The 27796-nt window shown below is 41.1% G+C and overlaps 1 protein-coding gene across 2 annotated transcripts; it reads left to right on the plus strand.

Moving 5' to 3' along the window:
* The first annotated feature begins 5806 nt into the window (after window positions 1-5806).
* arhgap40 (Rho GTPase activating protein 40) lies at window positions 5807-27768 on the plus strand. Of its 2 annotated transcripts, none has more exons than XM_078248938.1 (15): window positions 5807-5999; window positions 11509-11732; window positions 12569-12789; window positions 13645-13723; window positions 14340-14488; window positions 15349-15514; window positions 18342-18433; window positions 18957-19034; window positions 20164-20323; window positions 21200-21282; window positions 22626-22832; window positions 23112-23255; window positions 23522-23673; window positions 24317-24372; window positions 25019-27768. In XM_078248938.1, exons 1-15 carry the CDS (start codon window positions 5827-5829, stop codon window positions 25123-25125), a joined length of 2091 nt encoding a protein of 696 aa, XP_078105064.1. In that variant the 5' UTR covers window positions 5807-5826; the 3' UTR covers window positions 25126-27768. The 2 variants fall into 2 exon arrangements, with proteins under 2 accessions (XP_078105064.1, XP_078105062.1); XM_078248936.1 differs by lacking the exon at window positions 5807-5999 and adding an exon at window positions 7635-7974.
* The last annotated feature ends 28 nt before the right edge of the window (window positions 27769-27796 follow it).

A 27796-nucleotide genomic window follows, 5' to 3' on the forward strand; every position in this document is an offset into this window, starting at 1 on the left:
ATGGACTGTCTGCAAGAAAGCTGAGAAGACAATGAAACAAAAACAGGATGCCGGAGAGAAGTTATCTGTCCAGGAGGAATGATCTTTCCACCTAAAAGCTGCAACTAGACACTCTGCAGGGATGGAATGCATGAGTCAGGCTGCGTTTACAGTATGTTAGAAATGGGATATCTACAAATAAATAACTCCAGCTGCAGTACTGAATCGACAGTGTAAGTGATTTATTTCTCGAGTGATGTGAGAACGTTATAGGTTGATACATACATGTCGATTATAGGCGCACTTCAGGTTACTGTAACATCTTTACTGTAACACAATAAAGATTACATTTCCACTAGTTGTTTGAAGTGTATTTTTTCAATTTACTAATCCTATTCAAAGCCAAATCCATAACCAATTTGAACTTTTCACCCACTCACCAACCATAATAAAATAAGACTAAGAGCCATGCTTGCAGCTCTGTACAGAGGTGATCTGAGCTAAATGCTAACACATCTTTGTTGAGAGTGTTAGCATGCGGACACTTGCTAATTAGTATTAAACACAAAGTGTAGCTGAGGCTTATTGGAATGGCATTAGTCTTACAGGTATTTGCTGATTGTTGTGATCCTGCAGGTATTCACTAGGATTCATCCTCTGGGGACCATGAATGTCTGTACAAAATGTAATCTCAATTGGTTCAGCAGGTGTTGAGATATTTTAGTCCGGACCAAATCGGTGGACCAATAACTGACCAGCTGACATTGCCATCCCTGGAGCTGTGCTGCTAGTATGGCTAAACATAACCAATAATGTTGCATGTTTAAACAGCTGTGAATGTGTTTAAGGAGGCTGCAGTCTAAACTTGAGTCAGCTGGGGCTTTTCATTTGCCATTATAAATAGTTGATACATTGTTGATTGTGAGCTTGAGGATTCTTTGGAAAAACCTTGGAAAAAACAGTCTGACGAAAAAGCACAAGGTGCACTTACTGGAAATGATCTGACTTTTAGCTGCACATTGTGGCCTTCAATAAGTAGACCTCGGGCCATGAATTTTGTCACATTGTGACTCACTCAAGATTCAAGTGCTATTCATGTTTCAAATTTGTGACAGGCGCCAAGAGGGTGCTCAATGCTTCATGTTTGGACAGGTCTTCATATTTACACTCACTGTCCACGACACTACAGGTATTTAGTGGAATGCGTCACAATTTTATATTCAACAAATTCTGAGTCTCCTGAGAACTATTCTTTTTAACAACTACAGGATCTGCATGGCTTTACATCACAGGGATAAGTGAAGATTTTTTGTACACCGACCAATTTCAATGGAAATCAGAGTTTGCATATTTACACAACCTTGCTGTGTTACAGTAAGATAATGTCATATTAACACATCCTGTATTCCTTCTTTGTGGTTTACTTCGTATCCCAGAGTCTTATGCAAAGCTGTTGGAGAGCAAGGGTTATTTAAATCGTTTTATTTTACAGTTAAATGCTTTAGCCTAGCAGTCAGTCAGAGTGGAGGTATTAAAAAGTTTGTTTTCTGTCTCAGCCATAAAAGCCATTTATAAAGGCATCCAACTTCAAAATACACAGAGCACATCAGCCATATAAAATCTCACTTTATTTGGGAAAGTTGTATATAGAAAGTTGTATTTCCTGGTTCTTATCTTTATGGCGATGTGTTGAAGAACATTCGTGATTTCTATTAGATCACTTGTCTAATGAGCAAATTAATCCTTCAGTTTCCTCCAGAATAATCTTTCATCTGTCTTTAAAATTGACAGATGACAGGATTTAAAAAAAAAAAAAAAAAAAACAAGATTAGGGGTTGAGTTAACTGAGGATCCTCTTAATCCAACATATTTTTTTCTCTCAAATTTCTAGGAATGACGAGATCACAGGCAGGTGGAGCCGGGGATTTTCATTGAAGCATTATTTCCTGCAGAAACCAGAGTTGGTCAAATGGCACCTCCGTTCGTAAACATAAATTGCACACACAGCCAGCATACAGGTACACCCTATGGCACTTTTGTTGTTGTTGAGGCCCGGTGTGGTGACGTCAGCCGCAACGTGTGAAGGATAACGTGGACGGTTGGTGGAGGAGAGCAGCCACTCTCATACATGAATGTATTAGTATCTAATCTGTGAAGGCAGGGCGAGCTTCTCACCCGTCATCTGTTTGTTGTCACCGTTCACAGCCAGACTCATCACTGTTGTGCTACATGAAAAAAATCGCGTTTCACTCAGTCGAGCCTTCTTACGCCGGGGGTGTCGCCGGTGTTTCCCCAGGTAACGTTATAGCTAAGTAAACTGGTTCAGATTAGCTACTTTAGAGGACCTCTTTGTTTCTCGTTAGCTAGCTAGCTAACATTTTACAATTTGTAAAACAAAACAAAAAAAACAGACGTACAATAATTGACCTAGCTATATGTGGTTGTAATGTGTTTGGCTGTTTGGCTTTGTGTTCCTGTTCTCCAGTCGTGAAGCGTTTCTGGTTGCTAGGGTATCCCGACCTGTTGCTATGGGCGTTTTTTCTTCTTCCTGCATGTGTTCAGCACAGCATTGTCTGCTGCACAATAACAGAAATGTAGTTGAAAGCAAGACTAAGTGTTTCCGTAAATTCTATTGCAGTGTACTGCTCTAATATTGCGCTTGATTCTTTTCGTTTCTTTATTATATATATAAGCATGCAGCATGCCACAAGACCTAATAATGCTTGTGATTGGCTGTCTAACGTTATACGTCGTAGAGCCATGCAGGTCATATGCAGGAACAACACTACTTTACTCACAGAGACGGGGCTCACGTGTGTGTTGTTGTATTTTGAGAGGCTTTGATTACAATGTGCGTCACATTGGTGTCAAGGAGCTGAAGAATAAAAAACGATTTACATCGTAATTTCTTTTTATAAAAATGGTATTGAAAAAAGTAGGCTACCTGTATCGAATTCACGGGTAGCTATCTGTATTGAACATTTTTGAAAGATACTCAGCTGGGCAGCACTAGTAAAAATAATGAGCTCATTTGGTAATAATTCAGCTCACTGAAAACTATTTCAGGACCCCTGCTTCAGGTGAAATCGTGACATTTTTGACAGAAAGAAAACCTCAGTGATGCACAGAGTTATGAGCTGGCCACTGTAAAGTTATTTTATTTTGAATGATGCATCAGTATGTATATATGACCAGATAATTAAAGCTTTCTCCAACTCACCTTCCCATCTGTGCTTTCAGAACAAGTCGCCCAGACGAATTCCAAACTTTGCAGCCATAAATAACGATGAGCAGAAACACCCACATCTCTGTCGGTGCAATGCAGGGATTCCATTGCTACAGTGCAGTTCTGCCTATGTGTAGGTATAAGAGGAAAATCACAGGCGCATGACCTATTTTTTCATCCCATAAAAATCTCTGGTCTTGGTGATAAAGCTGTTCACCACAGATCTACACTATATTTCCGTTGGTTTGTGTAGGATAGTGTTGTGGTCATTGGATCGAAAATGATCCTTCATCAGCTGCATCAAATGAACTCCAGCATTTGATGACACAGTTTATCACAGTTCATTCGCCTCTTCTCTTGTCTGTTTCTGTATGTGTGAGCATATACAGCATGCTGTCATGCAACCACGTTTTTAATTATGTGTGTTGAGTTATTGGTATAAGTGACAGGCGGCATTATTCTGGCTCTGTGTCACCATTTGCTTGTTAGTCAAGCCATCTAGAAGTGTCAGTGAGTCCGCCTCAGCCTGGGACACATTTTCTTCTTTTGTCCTTGATTCGTATTCACATTTTAAACATTTAGCAAAGGCCAACATTACTGATTTTGTCCATGTTCCTACACTCTTTCTACTGTACATCTTCCTCCTCTTCTGTATTATCCTCCTCCATTAGAATTTGCCCTCTTTTCTCTTATTTGTAATTTTTCTCTCTCCTGTATTATACTCTGCTCCACTTTCCTGCGCCATCCCCTCGCATCCCATTCACTCTCTGTGCTTTACTTGCCAAGAGGTGGATGAGCAGGCCATGAGGCTGAGCTGGCTGTCACATGCCATCTGTAGGGTCACACTGTGACATGCCATCTCCACTCTCCTTTCTCTCAAGGCATATCTGTGAGCTAAGGTCACAGTGTCAGTGAAGGCGAGAAAGGGCTTGACTTACCAGGTACAACAGTCAGAGATGATTCGAGAGAAAGGAAAGAAACATTTTAACGAAGGACGGCATTAGGGAAGTTACAGGAGAGCAGATATGGTGGTTTTTACTGAACTGAATTCAAGGTTAGAGAGATAAGAGACACAACACTGGGGACCACAGAGACTTCTCCATTGTTTATTGTTTAGACTATGGAGAAGACTGAGAGTAGTGAGTTACTGTGAGTAGACAGAGAGCAGGTGAGAAAGGCCAAATACCAAGAGGGATGTGCCCAAATGCCCTGTGGTCTCCCTAATCTGTGTTGATCTGGTTAGAGACAAACTGTGTGTAAGATGTGACTGGGCAAACTGCCAGAGAGCTGAAACTCTCAAACTGATCCCACCAGATATCTCTCACTGTACAACAGAGAGGTGCCACAATTGATTTTAGCCACACCAAATGCCAAATGATTTTGTATTGAGTTTACTAGTTCTAAACTGTACAACTGAAATTTGTATCTACAAAGTAATTATTGTTTTGACATGGCAGCATTTTTTTTTAAATACAGGAACAAATTTGTGCAGAAAACCTCATCTAGGAGCTGATTAGATTGACTGTGACGTTATTTTCTTTGATGTGAAAGAAATTAAAAATGTTTTTTCCTTAGTGGGTATTACGTGCAGTGTGTAAGAGTAGCACATTTTCTCAATGTCCCAGTGTTTTTTTTTTTTGCTGTGAACAAAGTCAGCTACACCGTTGTAGCTAGTAGCTCACATATGTTCCTAGAAACATTGTATACGTTTCTTATAATCTTAAGATTACCCAACACTGCTGTGGTACAAAGTCCAATCCTAAGTGCTGTTCTCTCACAGCTCTCTAAAAAAAAAGGCAAGACAATGCAAGACTAATTTCTTTGTAGAGCACATTTCATGCAAAAAGATCTTTTGGTAGTTTGTTCCAATCTATGCATAGTATAATGACTTTACCATGTTTTAGTTTTTGAAACCATTTGCAGACTGGTCCTAACTGACCTGTGTTGAGGGTTCCTAACATAAATGCAAATTGGATTTCAATTTTGGTCTTAAAACCATGTCAAACCATGTTATGTCCAAAAACTGTATCAGGACACTGCATTGTGTTCTTTTCTTTTATAGTCCTGATCCAAAGTTCAAGAGCCACTGCCATTTAATTCCCATTTTTAAAAGTGTCTGTGGACAAGCTGAGACCTGCCTGCTATTTACTAATATTCAACCCTGCTGTAAATAAGTGACAGTAAATTGGATCATGGCCTCCAGTAACGGATGACAACCATAAAGACAGGTCAAGCAGATTCCTGCGTTTGAGTAAATCAGTAAATGAATGTTAGCATGTTGCCACTAACAAAGGATGTTTTCCACTTTTCTTTGTCCCACTGGTGGAAATGATGAAGCCCCAGAATAACTTTATCCAAACAGTCATGCCAGCCAGCCAGCCAGCCTGCCACTCAGTCAAGCATGCAGCTGTTGTGTCCTGCGCCCAATACATTCAGCTCCAGCACTGTCGATCCAACCAGCCATTCAGACAGTCTCTGCCCTCTGTCCAGCCCCAGTTAAGTATTTAACCACTCAGCTCCTCTCCTTCCCGGCCCCCCACCCACCATGCAGACTTCCTTTCCTGCACCAGGATGCGATATAGTGACGTGCTTACCAGCGCAGTGAGACCGTTCTTGTTCTGATGTGTTTTGCTCTGAAGAGATTACAAGGAAACAGCTTGCCAGGGGCAGGCAGCTGCTGTTTCCCACAGCTTGCAGCAGTTAGGGGGGACATCAGCAGGATGCCGTGGGGGCGAAGTGGTTCGGCGGCCCTGCTGCTGCTCTCGGGCAGAGCCATCGCATGGGCCAAGGCCAGGTAGGATTAGGACTCTGCTGTCGCTGTGGACTCGGGGGCTGTTGGGACTTGAAGCTCATGTATGGATTAAGCTACTTCACTACTATTAGGTTAATCTTGATATGGGTGCTGAGCAAGTTTGTTAAAACCGTTTTATTCTGTCTAACTCCACACTTTGGTTTTACTTTGGTGCTTTTTTGTGTTTTTTTAGGGACTTTTGTTTAGGATTTTCTGTATCATAGGACAGACCCTACATGCTGTGAGATGGTTTGACAAGAAACTGTGTGAGCAAACTGTTGCATTCTCTGCCAGCTAGGAGGCTTGCAATGGAATTCAGCCACGAGGATTTTGCTTTATGCGAGCCGCTTTTTCAAGTGGATTACCGTGTTTCTTGTTGGGGTTACTTTGTATTGTTTTACACAGTGCTGAGAATGAACGTAAGACGTTTTGTCCATTCTTCTCTCAGACTGGATGGTTTCCTGTTGATTCTCTGTATTAGTTTGGGGCCCATTAAACAAGAAACAATCACAACACCCTGACATTTTCAGTAGTCCCTGTTTTCAATTGTCTATTTAGAAAAGTAGCATGGACAATGTGTTTTGTTTTGTGGCTAAGCTTTATAACTTGTTGGCATGGTGAGGAGTATTATTACCAGGTTTAAAAATAAGACAATGCTGCTTTTCCTCTTGATTCTTGAGGCAAACAAGGAAGATTTCTTCTTCTCCTTTTCCTCTTCATAATTTGTCCTCTGAGGGCATTCTGTGGAGATGTTGCTGGCATACTTTGTTTTAGGTCATTTTAGTTATTGGTCAGGCTCAACACTCGTATGACAAACTGTAGAGGTTGAAGTAGCTGGTCAGACTCTTCCTTGTAGGACACACATCTTTGTTGAGATGAAATCAGTGTCAAAACCACTAGAACCCTTTTCTCACCTTTCACCTAATCTCACCAGGCATCTGATTCTGTCTGTTTACATATTCAGCTGATAGATCGGCTGTCATCAACATGACAAGAAAGAATGAAAAAGTGATATGAGTCAGTGAGTTTGTGAGGGCTCACAGACAATGTTGACAGACCTGTTACACTTGAGGAATTTGAGACATGTTCTCTTGCTCTACCTTGTTCTCATAGAGATTACATCACATCCACACTCAGCCACCTGAAAGTTATTTATGTCAAAAGTTATGAGGGCTCAGGTACAGTATGAGGTTGAACTAGGATGTTACAATAAGTAACTATCTTCTGCTAAGGCATGCTGAAATGTTTGCAATGCAAGATCAACCACAGAGTTTGAAAAAGAAGAAAACATCTTCATCCATTTGATTAACTTAATTCTAATAGTAACAGCAAAGCAAATAGCTGATGCCATGCCTCATCTTTTCAACACAGAAACCTTGATTAATAAGCTCAAGTAAAGTTGTGTAGCTTTCACTAAAAGGCCAATAAAGTTTATGTCCCAGACCTTTACCTGGACTAGGTAAAGGTAATTGTCACGTTACAATTACCAAGTGTTTTAACTAGATTAAAACAAATGTCAAACATTCTTGTTTAAACCAGCTTTGATGGCCATCAGGCATGAATGCAGGGCGTGTTACCTCAGGGTGACTTGGGAGGGGACAGGTGTGAATAATGTGTTCATGTGCAGAGTGTCGTCACTCCGTCCTGCATTCCAGCTCCACACCACACAGCCACTCAGTGAAGTCTTTACAACAACACTTACTGTCAGCGCACAGAGAAACCGGAGCAGTGCACAGATTTACACCGCACTCACATGGTGTCCAGCAGGACTGGATAAAGCTAGGTTTTGTGCCGGAATGTAATTCATGGATTCCTTTAGCATTGTGGATATAGGAGGAGGAGAGGAGGTATTGGTGAGCAGGATCGGGTCCATCATGCAGTTTCCACGCACCAGTTTGAACCGTTTCAGGCTCCGTCCTTCCCAAAGCCCAGCGGGGAGAAAGCGCATAAAGCCATCCTCCCTACAGAAAAAAGCCAGGTATGTGTGATGAGCTGAAGCTGGATCAGCAGGATCGAGTTCATGAATGTTTTGGTAAAAGTTTGGGTGTTGTCTGAGCTTAAAGGGGACTTGTTTAGATGGCACACTGTGTGGTAAATTTGAAAAATAACCTGACAGTGAAGTGATAAACATGTCAGTCAAAATGGCTGCAGTTGTGGTACAGGTACTTTATACTTTGGACTGTGTTTCCCAAACTTTTTTAGATGGTGACTCTATTGTGACAGCTAGGGTTAGGGGGCTAAACCCTGTCCAAACAGTTAAAACACATTGTAATTGTACAGTAGTTTACTAGACTTCATTTGTGGTATAGAAAAAAGCTTTTCTTGAGAATTTTTGAGTCATTTTTAATATAATTCTCAGATATTTTTACATGATTTGAATCTCATTTCCTTGTTGCATTCCCTGAAGTTGAAGTGGATCCAGAGTGCACTGCTGTGAGTCAGCTGTCTGCAGATCTCTGATCTCTTAGGCTTGATATGTTTAATCCATAAGAGTGGCAGGTTGTGAGCACATGTTATGGCTTTGACCAGCTGTGTGTGAGGGATGTGGTGAGCCAGATGCTGTATGAAAATAACATTTATGCTTACATGTTTATATTACTCATTATGAATGCCTTATTACTGCATTTTATCTCCCCATACGGATTCCCATATCTAAACTCAAGTTAGTGGTTAATGTTGAATACTGATCAGATAGTAGATCTTATAATTTATTTTCCTTAAAATCTGTGTGTCTCTGTCTGTAATTCCACATCACTTCCAAGTGAAGACACTAATAAAACAAAATCCTATATAGGTTTGTCCAAATTTTATTTTACAGGCGATTTATACAAATCGTGTTGTTACAATCTTAATGCGACTAAAAACAGTATCCAAAATGGATACGCCTGGAGCTGAAACAATTAGTCGATTTACAGAAAATTAGTTAACAACAATTGGGGTAACTGATTAATTGTTTATGTCATTTTTCAAGCATACATGGCAAACATGTATGCAAACATTCTCTCTTGTGAGGATTAGCTGCTTTTCTCTGTTTTATATCATTGTAAATAGAATATCTTTGAGCTTCTGTCTGCTGGTCGGACCAAACCAGCAATTTGAAGACTGACCGTCTCTGGTGTAATTGGTTTTCCACTATTTTCTGATATTTTATAGCCTAAACACTTGATTGATAAATCGGAAAAGTAAGTGACAGGTGTGTCTTGTCTGACTCGATGTCTTCAGTAATATCTGTATCATTGCTGATACCAATCCAGTACGTTTGATCTGTGCATAATTTTTTATAATAGCCTATGCTATAAACATTTAATGTCTGGTTTAGTTAAGTAATTTGATGGTTTTGATATGTTGACAGAGGACATCTTGGATGTTGGAAGTCTTTCCAGGGAAATTAAAGATTGGACTCAACATTACTCTCACATTACTACTAAGATGTATGTTGGAATGTTAGAGACCAGTAAAACAATAGCATAATCAATTTTACTTGACAATATTTGACAGTTTATGATTAATGTAAAGGCTTTATTGCAATGTAAAATTAGGCTATTGGTTCAAAGACAGTCATTTCTTTCACTACTGTTCACCTAGTCTCGCATTGCCAGACCTTCCTCCACAGCGCTGCGGAGGAGGGTCTGGCAAGTCCATACAGCATTCCGGGATGGGAGAATAACGTGCTCTGGTTTATTGACATTCATTTAAACCAATCACAATCGTCTTGGGCGGTGCTATGCGCCGGACGGAGCAACCTCGGCTCTGCAAAATAGCCTCGGGAACATGCAAAAGTTCAAAAGTTGTTTTAGTCGTGCAACAGAAAACTCAGATTGGACAGATAGTCTAGCTAGCTGTCTGGATTTACCCTGCAGAGATCTGAGGACCAGTTCACCATAATCCTCATAAATCCACCTGAGTTTAAAATGCCAACATAAAAAAAGCGGAAGGTTACGGACATCCAGCTGAAATGAAAGACATCTGAACAATCCCGGAAGTGGAACGTCGTGGATATAGACTACTGTTCACCTTACCAGATTTTTCTCCTGTCTCATTCAATGGAATTGTTACCTGCTTTGTGTTCTTGCTAGGAATTTATAGTATAAGACCCTACAGGGAAATGACAATTACTATTTCTCTTTTTTCTATTTCAGTATTTTTTTGCACAGAGGCTTTCGATGAATTAAGAATCTAATTAAACTCACACCTCCTGACATCACAGCCCACCCAGAAATAGGAACTAAACTTCAAACCACAGAGATTTAGTTAGAAGCTACAAATGTACACACAGAGACCTTAAAAAAAGTATTTCTTTCCTGTACAGGTCCCGGTGCCTGTCCTGATTTCGGCACACAGACAGACTGTTGGCACCTCTTTTTCATCAGTCATTACACATTTCTAATGTATGATTTATGTGAGAATAACAACTGACATTTATACACACACACACACACACACACACACATCACACACACACACACACACACACACATCACACACATCACACACACACACACACACACACACACACACACACACACACACACACACATCACACACACACACACACACACACACACACACACACACACACACACACACACACACACACACACACACACACACACACACACACACACACACACACAGACAGCCTACCGGTATGTGCAAACGGAAATTATCTACGGGGTTATTTTTGGGCATTCATTTGAAATGTCTCAATAAACTCATTGTATAACAGCTGAAACTACGATGGCTATTTTAGGCTCTGACAACATACATGCATACAACAATATCATTTCATTGTCTCTCTTTGCTCATGTTGGCACAATGAGCCATATGGCATTCCTTAGACACTGTCGAATGTGGTTTGGTATGTCTTGAGATCTGCTGACTAGAGGAATGTGACTGGACCGCACACCGATGGAGTGACTCAGCTGACCACTTCCTGTGTCTGTGACCACCAAGTCACATTTAGTGCCCTGAGGGTGCAAGTGTGTCTGCAGCTGAGTGTGTCCCATTGTTGTTAGAGAACAGTACCCTCTTTTGAGTCCTACACAGGAAACGCTGGCTGCATTTTTCCTGCTTGCTTTTGGAAAAGAATCTGACATGGTCTATGATTTATTTATTTGAAATTGTTCATTGCGTGTTTTGTCATTTTTTTCATTGTTAGTGGGTATGTATCTATTTAAGTAGATGAAGGGGTGTGACCCATAGGGAAACAGATCTCATATTGTTACAGGGACATCTAGTGGATCTACAGGGTACTATGCCTTCAGGCCACATTTTGCAAGAACAATAGAGGACCCCCCTTTGTGTCCGCTCTCGCCATCTCTCTCCTCACTCTGGCCCTCCCTCCATCCTGCTCCTTTAGTCTCTCCATCTCTCTGGGCTCTCCCGGCTGATTCATCCTCACCGCATCGCTTCAGTCCTCATTTCTTCTTTCTTTGTACGTGTCTTTGTGTTTCTGCTCATTTGTGTGCATGCATGCGTGCGATTTCTTTACGTGTGTGTATGTCTGTACCAGAAATCCCAGCCCCACCGAGATGAGTGTGGAGCCCTGGGCCAGCCCGCAGGACCAGGCAGCCGCTGAGCACGCACACAGCACGCACACGCCATCCTCCCAGGATCAGGAGCAGCACCCCGACAAACTCTGCCTGGACTCGTTCTGGAGTGAGGTGGAGACCATCCGACAGGGGAGTGGCTACACAGACCTCGACAGCACCAAGAGGGACTCCAGACAGTCAGAAGGTAAATACTGTGAATCCTGCGCTGATAGATTAAGAATGGATAGAAAGAGCTTAGCTAGAAATCATTGTGATTTTATGTGGTAGAATTACAAACCATCAGTGCTTAACACAGCTGCTACTGAGAGCCTCCATGGCAACATATCAGGTTTCGCTCATGCAGCAAAGAAGTGCTCATCACCATGACAACACTATCAAACACTTTGTGGTAGGGAGTGTTTTATGTGCACAAGCCAAATTGCCATTCATGATGGGAATGCTCTTTTATTGTGTCCAATCATTCTGATTTTTGCTAAATTACCTAATAACATAACTAATGTCATACTACTTACTCTGAAACACACGTTTCTCCATCAATGCAATCATAAATAAAACAAAATCATACCTACTTTTACTTAAAGAAACCGTTATACTTGGGAACTGAATTTATATTTATATTATTATATATTTATTTTATATTACATTATATGTTACAGCCAGTGATGCTACAAGGACTTCCTGTTTTCACAGTTGATCGCTTTTGATTAGACTGTGCTATAGATGTTTCCTAGAGACTGATTTAACTAACTAAAGTCTAAACTAGCTTAACATTTCTTAAGTTTTAATTAAATAAATCACTGGTTTAAAACTAGCTGGTAGTTCCTGCAGACCGAGAAGGGACTTTATGCTCAAACCCAGTCCAGTCATTTAGTCAACATTTTTATACATTACATCAAAATTATAATTTAATATGGTAAAATCCTGCATTTTACTATGCATTGTATCTACATGTTGTTGCTGTCGTCCCTGTGTATTTAAATGTGGCCTGTTGGGATATTTCACTGTCTGTTTGTGTCTCAGAAGGCGAACAGGAGGAGCAGTGGTTGGCCGATGCTGGTTTATCGACCCTCATCAGTGAGGACAGCGAGGATGTAGACAACGCGGTGCTGCTGTTAACTCTGACCCGGACCCAGGCCGAAGCCGTCCAGCGGCGACTGGATTCCTACACGCTGTCGCTCCGCAAGAGGAACAAACCCGCACCGCGTGACGTTCGTGACATCTTCCACTCCCCCATCACTCAGGTGAGAACTTTGAAATACCTCTAAACAGTTTTTTTTATTCCTGCTAGTCTAAGGGAAGTTGTTCTGTAACTCACCACTGCCTCTGACACCCTGGTAGAGGAGGAACAGCTAGCTCTTCATGGCTTCAAATAATCTACAAAACAAATTGAGCAAATTTGAGAGTGACTTTACATCCACCCAAAAAAATGCAAAGACCAGTCTCAGGATTACTGTTATTCTGCTATACAAGTATACAGCAAGCAGAGGTAGTCTGAGTCAAAGTTGCATGCAGTAAAATATAAAATTACTCATTTCACTGGTGAATTCCAGGTCTCAGTGAAGGACCTTCTATTGTTCCAATGTGTTGTGCTGTCTTGTTCCATGCAGAGGGGCTTACATGTGACAATAGAGGCAAATCCCATGTAAAGGCCACGCTTTGTCCTCCCTGTCTGTCTGAGCAGCACTGAGAGGGGAATAGAGACACTGTTCAACTGATCATTATCAGTCCTTTATCAAAGGAAACACGCTTCGTATCCATCTCCATCTGCTCAATGGACAATATAAAACACTAACTCTATTCCCAGTGGTGGAGAAGACATGATACAAGACTGATATTTTTAAGTAAAGTTGTTCCTTAGAGAAAGTGTTGTGTACACAGACATCCATTGTATGTCTGTCTATCCTGGGAGAGGGATCCCTCCTCAGTAGCTCTTCCTTTTTTCCATTTAAAGGGGCTTTTTTGGGGAGTTTTCCTTATCAACATTAAGGCTCTAAGGACAGAGGGTGTCGTATGCTGTACAGATTGTAAAGCCCCTTGAGGCAAATTTGTGATATAAATTTGACTTGACTTGACATGTGTTTGTGACGTTTCACCAGACCCTTCTGCCTGAGTCCCAGCATAGTGAAGACCCTGCCCAAAACAGCATGGCATCGGTTGCCAAAACACCACTATCAGGTAAGAGCTACATACAGTACAGTAGTACTATTACAGTAAAACTAGCTAACCCTAGTTTTACCCTAAAGGGTATAAGAAGTGAAAGTACATTCATAGCACAAAACCTAAAAATCTATGGCTGCAATTGTTTTAATAATCTAATAAATCAAAACAAGACTTGATTTGAACAAAGTAACCACTCGTGTACTTCGATCATTGTATCATCTTACAAACTCCTCACATATTTAACTACGAATGAACTCCCTGACATGTCTTTAAAAAGACATACCTAAGGAAGAAGTCAGGTGAGCAGCAGATTTTTGAGGTTCTAATGAGGGATTATCTGTTGGGATCAGTCAGGCTTCAGCCCTGTCATCTACAGTGTCTTCTGATTGGTTGGTTGGATTTATTGAATTAATCTCTGCCAAATGTTTTGTTCCTCTGTGTAGGGTGATAAAAGATAAAGAGAGCATGTGGGTAAATTTCCTCATATTTGTGGACTTGTTTTGGTCCTTTTTCTTCCTCTTGTTCCCTCATGTAGTGTGCATTCACATTTTTTAATGATTTCTCTACAGTAGACTTCCTTGAGTGAACTAATAGATTGGAGTGTGTGTGTTTATGTGTGTTTACCACTCAGCTATGACGGCAGAGCATCGGCGAGGCACTCCCAAAGAGGAAGTCTTCATCACCGACGTGGCTTACTGCGAACAGGCTGTCATCTTCCTTAAACAGGCCAAGCTGCCGCAGAACAAAAGCCAACGCAGAAAAGAGGATGGCACCCTGCCTGTAAGCACCAAAACACTTCATCCTCTCCTACTCATGATTGTATGTCCTGAGGCCTTCAGGAAATCTGTGGAAAGTTTTAAAACGTTATTTCTAATAGGGAAATTTGTAAACATCCCAGTGATTTCTTGAAACGGGAAGACAATTAGGGCATAAATGGGAAGTACTGACAAGTTTCACTGCATGCATTTCCTACAATAATGTTGGTGGGTGTGAAAGTACATTTGAAATGTATTTACAGAAAACAGAACATGATTATTTTTTTGGGAGGGCAAGGTACATACACAATGAATAATAACCCTAATTAACCTAATTAGCACGCACGCACACACACACACACACACACACACACACACACACACACACACACACACACACACACACACACACACACACGTTAGTGTAAGCCAATTCTAATCAGCCCCGCTGTTGGTTAGATAACAGGGTTAAACAATGAAAGAATGGGGGAATTAGCTCAAAACAAAAGAAGAGTTGTTATGTAACAGAGTCCAGTAGATTTATTTTTTCTATTTCAGGCTAAATAAGTTTCCTCAGCAACAGGGAAAATAATGTTTTTTAAACATGTTAATTATAACTGAATGGATACCATTGCCACACTTACACTGCTTATAATATTAATCAAGGGAATGACTGATGCACATTATATTACAATAAGTATTATGTAAATGATTTGACACTGTGTCCATTTTCTTCATCCCTTTTCGTCTTCCTCTGCTTTTTTTTGTTGTTTTTTTGCTTTGTATGCTTCTTTGTCTTTCTTTACCTCTTCACCTCCACTTCCCATCTCTTAACTCCAATCCCCCTCTCCTCACTTTTCTCTGCCTTCACTCTCACCTTCTCAGCGGGTGGTCTGCCCTAAGTGCCGTCTCGGAGTGACTCGTATTCAGGATCTCTCCCACAGTGACATGAAGAAGGTGCGTCAGCTGGCTCTCATCGACATGACGGCGCTGTGCGACCTCTTAGAGCTGGAGGTCAAAAGGCACAAAACCAGCAAGAGGAAAATCCCAGGTATGAAAACAGCCACACAAAGGGAGCACTTTAAAAAAACACAAACACACACACACACACACACACACACACACACACACACACACACACACACACACACACACACACACACACACACACACACACATACACAAGGAAATAGGCTGGCAGCTGTTTTTTCCTAGACAATAACATTTTAACTATGTGCAATGTTTATTCTGTCTGTTTTTTTGTCTCTGAATGTGAGCCAATCAAATCCAAGAAAAACAATGACTCAAACTGGCATTTGAATGGTTGTCTGCAGCTTTAGTTCTGCACAAACTATCAGCTTTTGAATGTCTGCAGATACTTCTTTCTGTTTCCCTGCTCATGTACCTGTTTCTGTATACATAACCGCACTGGAAATAAGACTAAACTATTCGTAGGGTGACCTGGGGTCCGTTTCAGAAAGCAGGTTTAGTGAAAACTCTGAGTTTGTTAACCCTGAGATGAGGGAAACTCTGGGTTTTCTGTTTCAGAAAGAGAGGTAACTTAAACTCAGAGTCAGTTACTATGGTAACTGAGTCTGTGAACCTAACCTGGTCGGGAGCACCGACTCAAACCTCGAGTTTCTCTGAGTCTCCTCCCTCTGACACCAGCCCAGCCTGCTGACACAGCCCTCTTTCATTTCCTCATTCATTCATTCATTCATTCAGTCTGTATCAGGCGCATTTTAGCGCAGTTTGTTACTGTATCTGCATGAATAAAAAAAACAGGGTTGGTTTATTAACCATGTTACTATAAAACGACTAATAAGACTATAAAACGTTATTTTTTTCTCAAAAGAGAAGAAGCTGTATTACTTCGCAGGGTGTTGAGATGATATTGAGGCCCCGATGTATTTTAATTTCCAGATAACTACGTATTTGAGCGGTATCGTTTTTCTTCCCAGTCTATCAGTTATGTAGCTTACATAACCTTATCCGTCCTCATATCACTAACATCACCCATCGTGGACATGCTCTACATCCCAGTAGATTATTTGTGTCGCATTACATTTTTTTGCAAACGGCAGTTTACATTGGTAATGCGGAGCATATTAGTAAAGCCACTGTATAGCAAAGCGCCGTCAGAAGAGCGACTCACTCTGAAACACGTTTTAGTAGTGTTCCCTGGACACAAACCAGTATTAAAAAGGAGTTCCAAAGTATTGCAGGTAAATGATAGCCTGGATGCCAGCCAAACTTAGCCCCGCCCACAACATTCGAGGTCGGGAAGTTCGGTACAAGATCTGTTCGGACCAATCAAATTGTAGGACAGATGATCAACAGTAACAGAATCAACCACGTCACTAAAGAGCGCTTGGGTTGAATTTGTTTACAACAGGTGGCTGCCGCTGGAGAATTGAGATGTGTAGATTCCACCATCGTGTCTCTACAGAAGATATCAACAGCGCATTAATTTTAAAATCCTCAACCGACCTGCCTCAAACTAGCTGATGGCGTGGCTGCGACTCAGCTGTTCAAGTGGCAGAGGCTGGTTTTAGAACGTAAGAGGCTTCACCTGTTTCAACGGCCAATAGAGAAGTCAGCTTGTAAAGTCAGATATAAACTATATGAATAAAATGATCATTAATCCATTTTATTTCTGCGTTACAAACAGCTTTAGGAAATGACTTAGACGGAACAACCGCCCGAAAGCACGTAGCGTTATATGGTGGAGAGAGAGAGAGAGAGAGAGACTGAAGAGAAGGAGCGCCCAGCGGCGTTAGAACAAAGCTGTGTTCTAATTAGGGTTTTACCCTAACCCTAACCCCTAACCCTACCCTAACCCTAACCCGAAATTAGAATGAAAAAAAGACATTGACCAACCGTATAGTCGCGCACCCTACACGCGCAGGCTCAAGACAGCCACAGCAAGCGCTGCTCAGAGCTCAACTACTTCGGTAAAGTTAGAAAGATATTCACAGATTCGAACTTCCGGGATCAATTACTCTAGCGAAATGTTATTAAATCACAAACGATGCATCTTTCCTTCCGTAGTAAGGTAAACAACGAGCTACAAACTAATTTTCATCAAAACGAACATTGGTCTCTATGAGCAGCCGGCGGTGAGACGGCAGTAAGACGAGATCTTAGGGACCGTCTACAAACTACAACACCGAAAAGAGATACAACAACAATATTTATTAATTTAATGATTAAATAAGGTAGTGTCTTTTGGGGAATATTTATTTGCCAAAAACATTTAATATTTGAATAATTAAATAGAGTTGTGTCTCTAAACTTACCTCACATATAATTAGTCTTCTGCTGGTTATACTACGGCACTTACTTTTCAAAAATAGGCATATGCCTAATTTGGGGGAATATCTTTTGCCTAAAAAAATTTAATGTATGTCATAATTACAGAGTTATGTCTCCAAAACTACTCCACGCATAGATGCCTCACACATAATTAGTGTTCTGCTGGTTGTACTACATCACTTACTTTTCAAAAATAGGCATATACATAATTTTGGGCAATTTCTTTTGCCATACTTTTTTTTTTTTAATATATGTCATAATTAAGAGGCATGTTTCCAAAACTACTACACCCCCCTGCTGGTTGTCTGAATTTCTTTTTATTCCTTTCCTACATTCTTTAGCAATACATTAATCAGCCATAAGTAATCCTAGCATTTATTTTGGTTAGCCATAGTTTCACACACTGCAGTTCCTGTATGTCGGCACGCTGATTTACAAGGAATTCCATGGAAGCAATGATGTGGAAGTATGGATGTAGGCACACACACATAACACAGGGAAATATCTCCTTTATGCAAGTAATGCAATGCCAACAATTGAATGACATCTTGTTTCTTTCACAGAGAGCACGCTCTACGGGGTGCCGCTGGCGACGCTGCTGGAGAACGATCAGAAAATAAAGCCCAACACCTCGACTCCTCTTTTCATGCAGGCGGTGAGAACCTGTAATACACACGTGTTTATATGACCTTAAAAATAAATAAAAAAGAAGTGTATGAAGAAGATTATTCCAAACGCTTTTCATATGATTGTTTTGATACTATCTGTACTGTATGTGGGCTTGAGGTGTTCATTTAGCCAATAATCTGAACAGCCTGTGTGCCTATAAGATATCAGATGTGCTCTTTCCTCTGCTCTGACACAAGATGACAGTTTACATCTTTGTCACCATATTTTGCACAGCATGTGTTCGGCACATTTTTGCTTTGTTGAACCCACAAACCATGTCTTTAGATATAAGCACATAAAACCCTCAGTGTCCTCTAAATGTGAAAAGCTTTGACCACACCCTGTATATAGCGGCAGTTACTGAGAATAACCAGCAGAGGTGAGCGAGAGATTCTTATCTACTGATGCCTGACTCTCTGCTAATGTCTCTCTCTACTTCCACTCTCCCTCTCCCCCTCTCTCTCTCTCTCTCTCTCTCTCTCTCTCTCTCTCTCTCTCTCTATCTGCAGCTGTTGTCGTTTTTGGAGAAGAAAGGTGTCGATTCGGAGGGGATCCTGCGGGTTCCAGGATCTCAATCTCGAATCAAAGTACAATTAATGGATAAACTCATTATTTCTGTGACACAAAGCTGACACTGCACATTATTATAATCATTATAACATATAATTATAGACACAGTTAAATGTCAGAAGTGCCTGAACAGCAGTGAAGAAAATCAAACAGCTTTACTTAGTTTAACTATAGTTGACATTTAGAACATTCCAATGGATTCCAACGGAATCAATTATGTTTTTTTCAGCTGCTGCTGCTGCCAGAGTCACCTCCTGGATACAGTATTTAATGCAGCACATGCACAGTAGATGGTGAATCAATTAAACTAAAGCAGACAGAAGAGGGCGCCATTTAGCAGCAGGACAGATTACTGGGATAGATCCTGTTACAGATAATAGATTTGGAAACAATTATCATTTAGAGAGAGAAAAATCTTTACTTTATATTAGTGAACCAAGATATTACACCATTATAACAGTATTTCTTGTTCCCCAACATTTTTTTTTATTAACTCAAAATATGTTACATATTTGATAATAGTTCAGCTGTTAATGTACTACAGTTGTGACACTATATTTTCTCTTCTGCCCCAAGCTCATGAAGAATCAACCACTCTCAGCATATTCTGAGATTTTGTTCTGATTTTAGATCCACAAATAGAGGCAGGAATCAACGGGAGTCTATGCTCTTAATCCAGTTCTCAAAATATTGCCTGAACCATTTTAGTATTTTTATAACATGTGGGAAAGCTGTGTTTGCCTCTGGCTGTAAAATAAGAATCAGTAACACAAAAGATGATAGCGCTTATATACCCTTATAAACGCCTAAAGAAATAGCGACTGATAACACTGCCAGGTAATTAGCTGTGACCTCATGCCTGTGTTTCTAACATCCATAAAGAGTTAGTTTGTTACTAATGAGCTTTAAATAGCTGCTCCAGAGCCATGTCAGCTCTGTGAGTGACATACAACTCTCCACATCTTGATAACTCAAAATGACTGTCACTGAAAATGTAACATTACAAACACTGGAAATGTATTCCCGCTATTTTTTATGTCTGGGAGGTAGAACTTAACACCGACAATTCATCTGTGCTCATCATAGACTGTATAAAACTAGGTGCCCATGCAGTTCTGAAAGCTTCTCGTTGTTTTCTACCTGCAGCATCTGCAGCAGAACTTGGAGAGCAACTTCTACTCAGGGCAGGTCAGCTGGGACGAGGTGAGTCCGAACGACGCCGCCGCGCTGCTCAAGAAGTTCATCCGGGAACTGCCCGCTCCTCTGCTCACCGCCGAGTACCTCAACACCTTCAGTGCCGTCAGAGGTCAGTGTGCAACATTTTGAATATTTTGTCAAATTCAAAAGCATTGAATTGAAAGTGCAAACAGTTTAGTGTCATAGTTACACTTTATTTTTGTAAAGGAAATTATTATTAAATTGGGGGGAGGGGGGTGCACTGGCCAGTTTTGATTATTGGGGGGGCTGTAACCCCCCCATCCCCCCTGTAAATTATGCCTATGTATAGTAACATAATGAACAGAATTGTTACAGATCAGACAGTATATCAGTATGCAGATGGGTGTGTTTTTGAAGTGACTGACCGTATTGTCTATGTGTTTTCTTATCTGGCAAGTTGCATAGTAACTGTATAAATCAGGCATACACAACAATTCCTCTTGTCTTCCTCTAAACGACTTCAACAATCTGCTGCCCACTTTTCCAGACAGCTCAGTAGGGTTCACATCATACTTACCCGGATCTCTTCACCGTGATGCTCACCCTTTTCTGCTTCTGCTGAGAAACCAACATTAAGATGAACAAGTTGATAGCCTTTTAAGAGGCGTCTCTGCATTGTGACAAAGCAGTTGTAAAATATCTGCTATATTCACATTAGTCTCACCTTAATAAAAAAAGTGGATTGATATTAATATGACCTGATTGATGACTCACTGGTGTTTAGTTTGTGGGGAGAATCAGTGCAAAGTGATAAACAATGTGTGACCACAGAGACATAAGCTAACAAATCTAATGACCACCTGTCACAATGTCATTAATCTTTAGATATCCCATTACTCTTAGCCAAAGGCAGAGGAAATGAAGAGGGTGTGTGTGTGTGTGTGTGTGTGTGTGTGTGTGTGTGTGTGTGTGTGTGTGTGTGTGTGTGTTAAACCTGTCTTACCTTTGCTTCCTCTTCCTTCAGACATCACAGAGCTGAGGCAGAAACTCCACATGTTAAACCTGCTCATCCTGCTGCTGCCTGAGCCCAACAGGAACACACTGAAGGTACACACTGAACAAACACACACACACACACACACACACACACACACACACACACACACACACACACACACACACACACACTCCACAACACCTCAACAATGCACTTCATAAAGTAAAGACAAAAATAGTTATCACACTCTAAGATAGATCTACCGATTTTATTTTAGCACATTTGAATAGACTGAACACACACTGATGCTCTCTTATTACACGATTCTCGAACACTGTGTATGTATGCATTCGATAATAACCTATGATGTTTTGGGGGTTTCCTGATTTAGTCAGATTTGTGAAAAGTTCTGTAAACATAAAACCAGAAGAAATCTGCTTTGGCCACGTAAACACTTTGTTTTTCCTTCCAGGTTCTTATGTGCACGTTCAACAGTGGAATAAAGCTAAACACATGAACTCAAGTACTGTACTTACACTCAGTACAACTTTGAGGTTCTTTACTTAAATATTTCCATTTCATGTGACACTTTATACTTTTATTCCACTTCATTTCAGAGGGAAATAATGTACTATTCACTCCACTACATTCATTTGCCAGCTATAGATACTTTACAAATTAAGATTTCTACTGGCTTTAAAGCTGTATTTAGCATTTGCCACACCCTACATGCTCTTCTTAAGGTTGACAGAAATTCATCTCACGGGCGCCCGGATAGCTCAGTTGGTAGAGCGGGCGCCCATATATAGAGGTTTACTCCTCGACGTAGCGGGCCGGGTTCGATTCCGACCTGCGGCCCTTTGCTACATGTCATTCCCCCCTCTCTCTCCCCTTTCATTTCTTCAGCTGTCCTGTCAATAAAGGCCTACAATGCCCAAAAAATCTAAAAGAAAAAAAAAGAAATTCATCTCAATTTATACATTCCTGAAACAACATTCCAAAGCTTTGTTGCAGTAAAGTTTCATAATGCATCACTTTATTGTTCTGCTTTTATCCACATTTTAAACTCTCTGCTCTGTTATATAACGGCTTGCATCAACCATGACTCACTTTCAGCGACACCAGTGTGCAGTCAGCTCGGCTTAGGAGCACCAAATCCAGCTGAACTAATTACTATGACTTCAGTGGAGGCAGCTGAAACTGTGCATTAACATACTTCTCAGTAGAGGCGTTGCAGATGATTCAGTCACTGTGATAATTACCATTTATTCCATTTTGTGCTTCAGTGTAAGTAACCAACGTTTACACATTGTTCAGTTAAAAGTGAGTGAGTGTGTTTCAACTCTGGAAAAAAAAACTGGAATGTTCAACCTCCACATTAGATCTAATTTTATTTTAAAAAAGATTTGATTTCACGTATCTGTAAGCATGTCTCCATCTGTGTGTCCTTCAGGCCCTCCTCGAGTTCCTCAGTAAGGTGGTTTCTAGGGAGAAGAGAAACAGGATGAACCTGTGGGCAGTAGCAACCATCATGGCTCCCAACCTCTTCCTCCATAAGGCCGTCCCCAGCAGACTGACTGAGGGGGCAGAGAAAGGGCATGCAGAGAAGGCAGCTGATGTCATGAGGCTCCTCATCCGTTACCAGGACCTGCTCTGGACGGTAGGACCGTCCACATATTCAACCAGAAACATTAGATATAATTGTGTAACTATTTATAGGCCATTGTTACTTTTCTACCTGCACTCATAACCAATTTTTCTATGAAATCTTTACACAGTTTTCTTAGTAATAAAGAGTAAAGTAGCAACACTCATATCATAAAAATCATAAAAACAGAATTTTATATTCTTGTTGTCATCTAGCAAGTTGGAAATTAAATATCAGCCAAAAATGTAATTTCTCTAATTAAATGTTGTGTCACGTTCCCTTTCTCTTCAGATCCCTAATTTCCTGATGAGCCAGGTACGTAAGCTGAATGAGAACAGTAACCGGCGCTACCAGTTCTACGATCGCCGCATCAAGAACCTGCTGAGGAAGATCCACACAGACAGCCGCGAAAAACCTGATAAAAACACCTCAGATGTGAGCTGCTTCACATTCCCACGCTGCATCACACACTCTGCTTATAGTAGACCCGAGCTACAGCAATGTCTAATACAATATACAGTAAATTACAGCCATAAATTACTGAAACAAATCTCAAAAGAAGTTCCTCACATACTGATTATACCTGGGAAAATGTGTCACTGTATAAGCTGCATGTATAAGAAACGTTATTGTTTTGTTGTTTTACTATCCAAAGTTAATAAGGTGATAAATATTCTTTTACTCTTTTTTTTGCCCTGCAGCCGTGCCGTACGGTGAAGATCCAGGTCGGGGATCTGGTGAGCGACACAATGGAGTTCCCGCTCAACATTAACTCCCGAGCCTCAGACCTGCTTGCCCAGTTTCAACACCAGACCCTCCGCAGCCCCGACAATGGAAAGGGCAAAATGCGAAGGTACAATGCTGCAGAGTCTAAATGACTACATGCTGATGACAACTCTTAACTTTGATTTTGTTGCATAATGTGCACAGCAGTTAAGATTTTTCTTTTGTAGTAGTAATGGTGTCACTTTTGTCACCTAATGAATAGTCTATATCCACGACGTTCCACTTCCGGAAATTCCTTTTCGGCCGGATGTCCGTTACCTTCCACTTTCTTTGTGTTGGAATTTTAAACTCCGGTGGATTTATGAGGACTATGGTTAACTGCTCCTCAGATCTCTGCAGGATAAATCCTGACAGCTTGCTAGACTATCTGTCCAATCAGAGTTTTCTGTTTCACGACTGAAACAACTTTTGAACGTACACATATTCCACCAAAACAAGTTCCTTCCCAAGGCTATTTTGTAGCGGCACTGTGCCTGCTGCCGGTGCTTAGCGCCACCCATGGCGATTGTGATTGGCTTAAAGAAATGCCAATAAACCAGAGCACATTTTTCTCCTATCCCGGAATGCTGTGTGGACTAGCCAGACCTTCCTCCACAGCGCTGCGGAGGAGGGTCTGGCAAAGCGAGACTACCTAACGAAAGACATATTATGTGCTTTATCAACCTTCATGAAAAAAAGAAGCAACATAGGTGTTATATGTCTCTCCACAGAAACGGCTCTGTGGCGTATCCGGACTGCGCCCTGTATGAGGTGGGAGGGAATATTGGTAAGTTGGTCCAGCGTTTTCTCTGGTCAGAGTGGTGCTGACATTTGCATGTCTTTCTGCTCATTGAGCTGATGAGGGTAGTGCGGTTTTACATAATGAACTGTGCAAGCGCCAAAGAGACACGAGCGGTGCATCTGCAGTTATCAGAGCAGACAAATGCTTATTACACACGTCTGTGCACTCACAGAAGAGCTGACAGTTAACAGTAAAGAAAAAAACTTGTCGTGTCAGTTCAGCTTTGTAATGTAAAACTTCTGAATCTCCACGTTCTTGACTGAGATTATTGATTTTATAATCTCTGTTTTGATACACAAGTCCTGAATTGATACTAGAGATGAAAAATAACCTGGATGATCTATCGAATAGTTGATCGACAGATAAATAATCGGGAACTATTTTTAAGTCATTTTTTAAGTAAAATTTCCCTAGCTACTCAGTATCAGTATCAAACAAAATAAGACATTTAAAGATGTCAACTTTGGACTCCAGGAAACTGACAAATTTTCACAATTTTCTTACACTCAATAGGTCAAACAATTAATCGAGACATTAAGAAATGTAAAAATAATCGTTAGTTGCAGCCGTAATTGATATATTAAATGAACAACTAGGGCTTCTAGTTCATTGTTCTGTGTGTGTTCTGCAGGTGAGCACTGCCTGGATCCTGACGCACACCTTCTGGATTTGTACAACACTAACTCTGGAGGAGAGTGGGTCATCAAGCTGAAACCCAACGCCAGCAGAGGGCTGTGAAGGATGGACGAACAGATTGGGAAACAGCTCGCCAGAGAAGGACAAAGGCATAGCGTAAAAAAAAAAAAATGTCATCCTTGGATCAACAAGGGAGAAGGAGACAGATGGAGGAAACAGAAACACATAGATAGAGAATCTGCCAGGAGCAGAGCCTAAAAACTGGCTATAGTCAGATGAACACACTTTGCCCTCTTTCTCTTCCCCTCTTCCTCTCATTCTCTCTCATTCTCATTCTGTGTTGCCGCGGGAATTCAACGCTGCAAGTAGAAAGCCGTTGACGTGACAGAGAACCTGCTGCATAGAGAGAGAGAGAGAGAGAGAGAGAGAGAAAGAGAGAGAGAGAGAGAGAGAGAGAGAGAGAGAGAGAGAGAGAGAGAGAGAGAGAGGGGCTTGGCAGTTTGGTTTGACATCTTTTCTCTCATCATCTCCAGCCATGAGTGAGCAGATGGGGATGCAGAGCACCTCTGGTTATAGAGAGCACAGGTCCCGCCTCCTGCTCAGGCCAGCCAGACAATGTGTTTTCATATCCTGGGTTTCATTCAGTCTTTTGCAAAAAGCTGAAACATTATTCAGGAGCTTTACGACAATATTCTTGGCTAAATTGGTGTCTTATCCTGCACTGGTTTTACATAGATCCATCAATTACCTCGGAAACGGAATTGTCACCTCGAGGTCCATTCTGCTACTAAATGGACATACATTCTCTAGGAGAGATTTACTTTTCAATTACTGTTAATTAAAAACCAGCAGGAGAGAACAAATATTGAAAACTGAAAGCTAGTGGAACAGAAGCTAACCTGGAAACGGAGCGGGACTTCAGCTCTTTGTAAGCATACAGTTACCAACTGATCAATCAGTTAATCAACCGGCTGATCCCTCTAATCTGTCTCTCTGCTAACCGTTTTTCCAGCTCAGACATTATGATCACAAAGTAAACAAAGATGGAGGGGTTTTTCTCTGTATCGACTCCGTTCGTCTGTGCCATTCAAAGAGGGAAAGAGTCCCAGATGAACCGATATCTTCTTATCTGTGAAACCCTGCAATCTCCTGGGCCTTATAAAAAAAAAATCCATGGACTTCCAAGGACCCCTGACTTGTACAGAACAGTGCTCAAAGAGACTTTTCTTTTTTTGATACCAAGGGATTCAACCTCAAGGACAGTTATTGCACCTCTAAAGGGAATTGTTAAGAACACACAGTGAAGCTGGTCTTCAGTTCTCCTTTTTAAACACATGAAAGTGCCAAAAGTACTGAAGTGACTCTTGGGGTATACTGGGATTATTGTTGTTATTTATATGAATGTAATGCCATTGTTGCTTCTGTATTTGATGAGTATAATTTAGGCTAGAGAGACTTTAGGATAATATGGAGTTGCTGCACTCAGTGTAACAGTATGTTGTGTTAAGTCACCCATACTCAGTGTGGGAATTTAGTGTTCTTGTACATATTTCTTGTACTTATTGTACTTATTTTCTTTACACCCTAAACAGTACAGTAACGTAAATGTGTAAATATTCATGCATACACTCTGCTGTGAAGAGGCACTGAAATCACTGCAGTAGGACTGTTTTGATTGTGTTGCTACTCGAGGTATTCAAACACACGCAAATGAATGTGTTTAACATTTTGCGGCGATCGTCAGATGTGAATCATTTACTCCTCGCAGTCGGAGCCATGTTGGTGCGCCGCAGCCATTTTGTGGGAAGTGTCTCCCACACTCCACTCAATAGATGGAGTAATGACAGTCGGCCCAGCACCAACATCTATCAACACCCTCTGCTCCATCTCTGTCACATCCCAATAATTGACCATAATGGCGGTGTGGTGCATGCATCAGAAACACGCTGAGGAATCACATTTATTTCATAAAGGAGAAGGTAATAAATGTTATAAATTCTGCTGCCCTGGACCTGATGACAGCAGCTGTGTGTGTGTGTGTGTGTGTGTGTGTGTGTGTGTGTGTGTGTGTGTGTGTGTGTGTGTGTGTGTGTGTGTGTGTGTGTGTGTGTGTGCGTGCATGTGTGTGATGAGCTTCATTACACAAGTCCAATTGGCCTGTCCCAGGGTCCCAGTTCAGTGCCTCAGAACAGAGCGTGCCGATGAAACTGCCTTTTGCTGACAATCAGGAGAACTAGGTCACCTCTGAAGCAGCACCCCAGAGGCCAAGCAGTGTGAGTCCAAACACCCCTAGGAGCCCAGCACATGGACAAGTATTGTGTAAACACACACAACACGATGTGGAGTCACCAAAACAGGGGACACAAGTTCACACACTACATCATTTTTCTGTTGTTTGTGTTTGTACATATGTGAATGTGTTTGTGTGTGAGAGAAAAAGAAGAAACGTCCATTGGGCTAGATAGCTCTGAAACAGTGTTATCTATATGATCACCCAGGGAGACTAAATGATAGACGGTTACAGGAACATTTGTTGTGATCAAAGTGTGGTTGTGGACCTCTTCTTGTCTTCGTCAACGTCCAGCTTTTATTGTGGTGAAGATTTTAGACGTCAGTCAGCAGACGTCAGAATGTATATTTATGCCCTTTACACAAGTCATTGTTTTTAATACTTCTGTGAAAATAGTATTTGCTGTAGAAAGAAAAACTTTAGAAAAATGTTTTTGTCAATAAATGTGAATCTAATGTTGTGCTAAACGTGATTTATTTTTCC

The sequence above is a fragment of the Sander vitreus genome, chromosome 4, assembly GCF_031162955.1.
Source record: "Sander vitreus isolate 19-12246 chromosome 4, sanVit1, whole genome shotgun sequence".
NCBI lineage: Eukaryota > Metazoa > Chordata > Actinopteri > Perciformes > Percidae > Sander > Sander vitreus.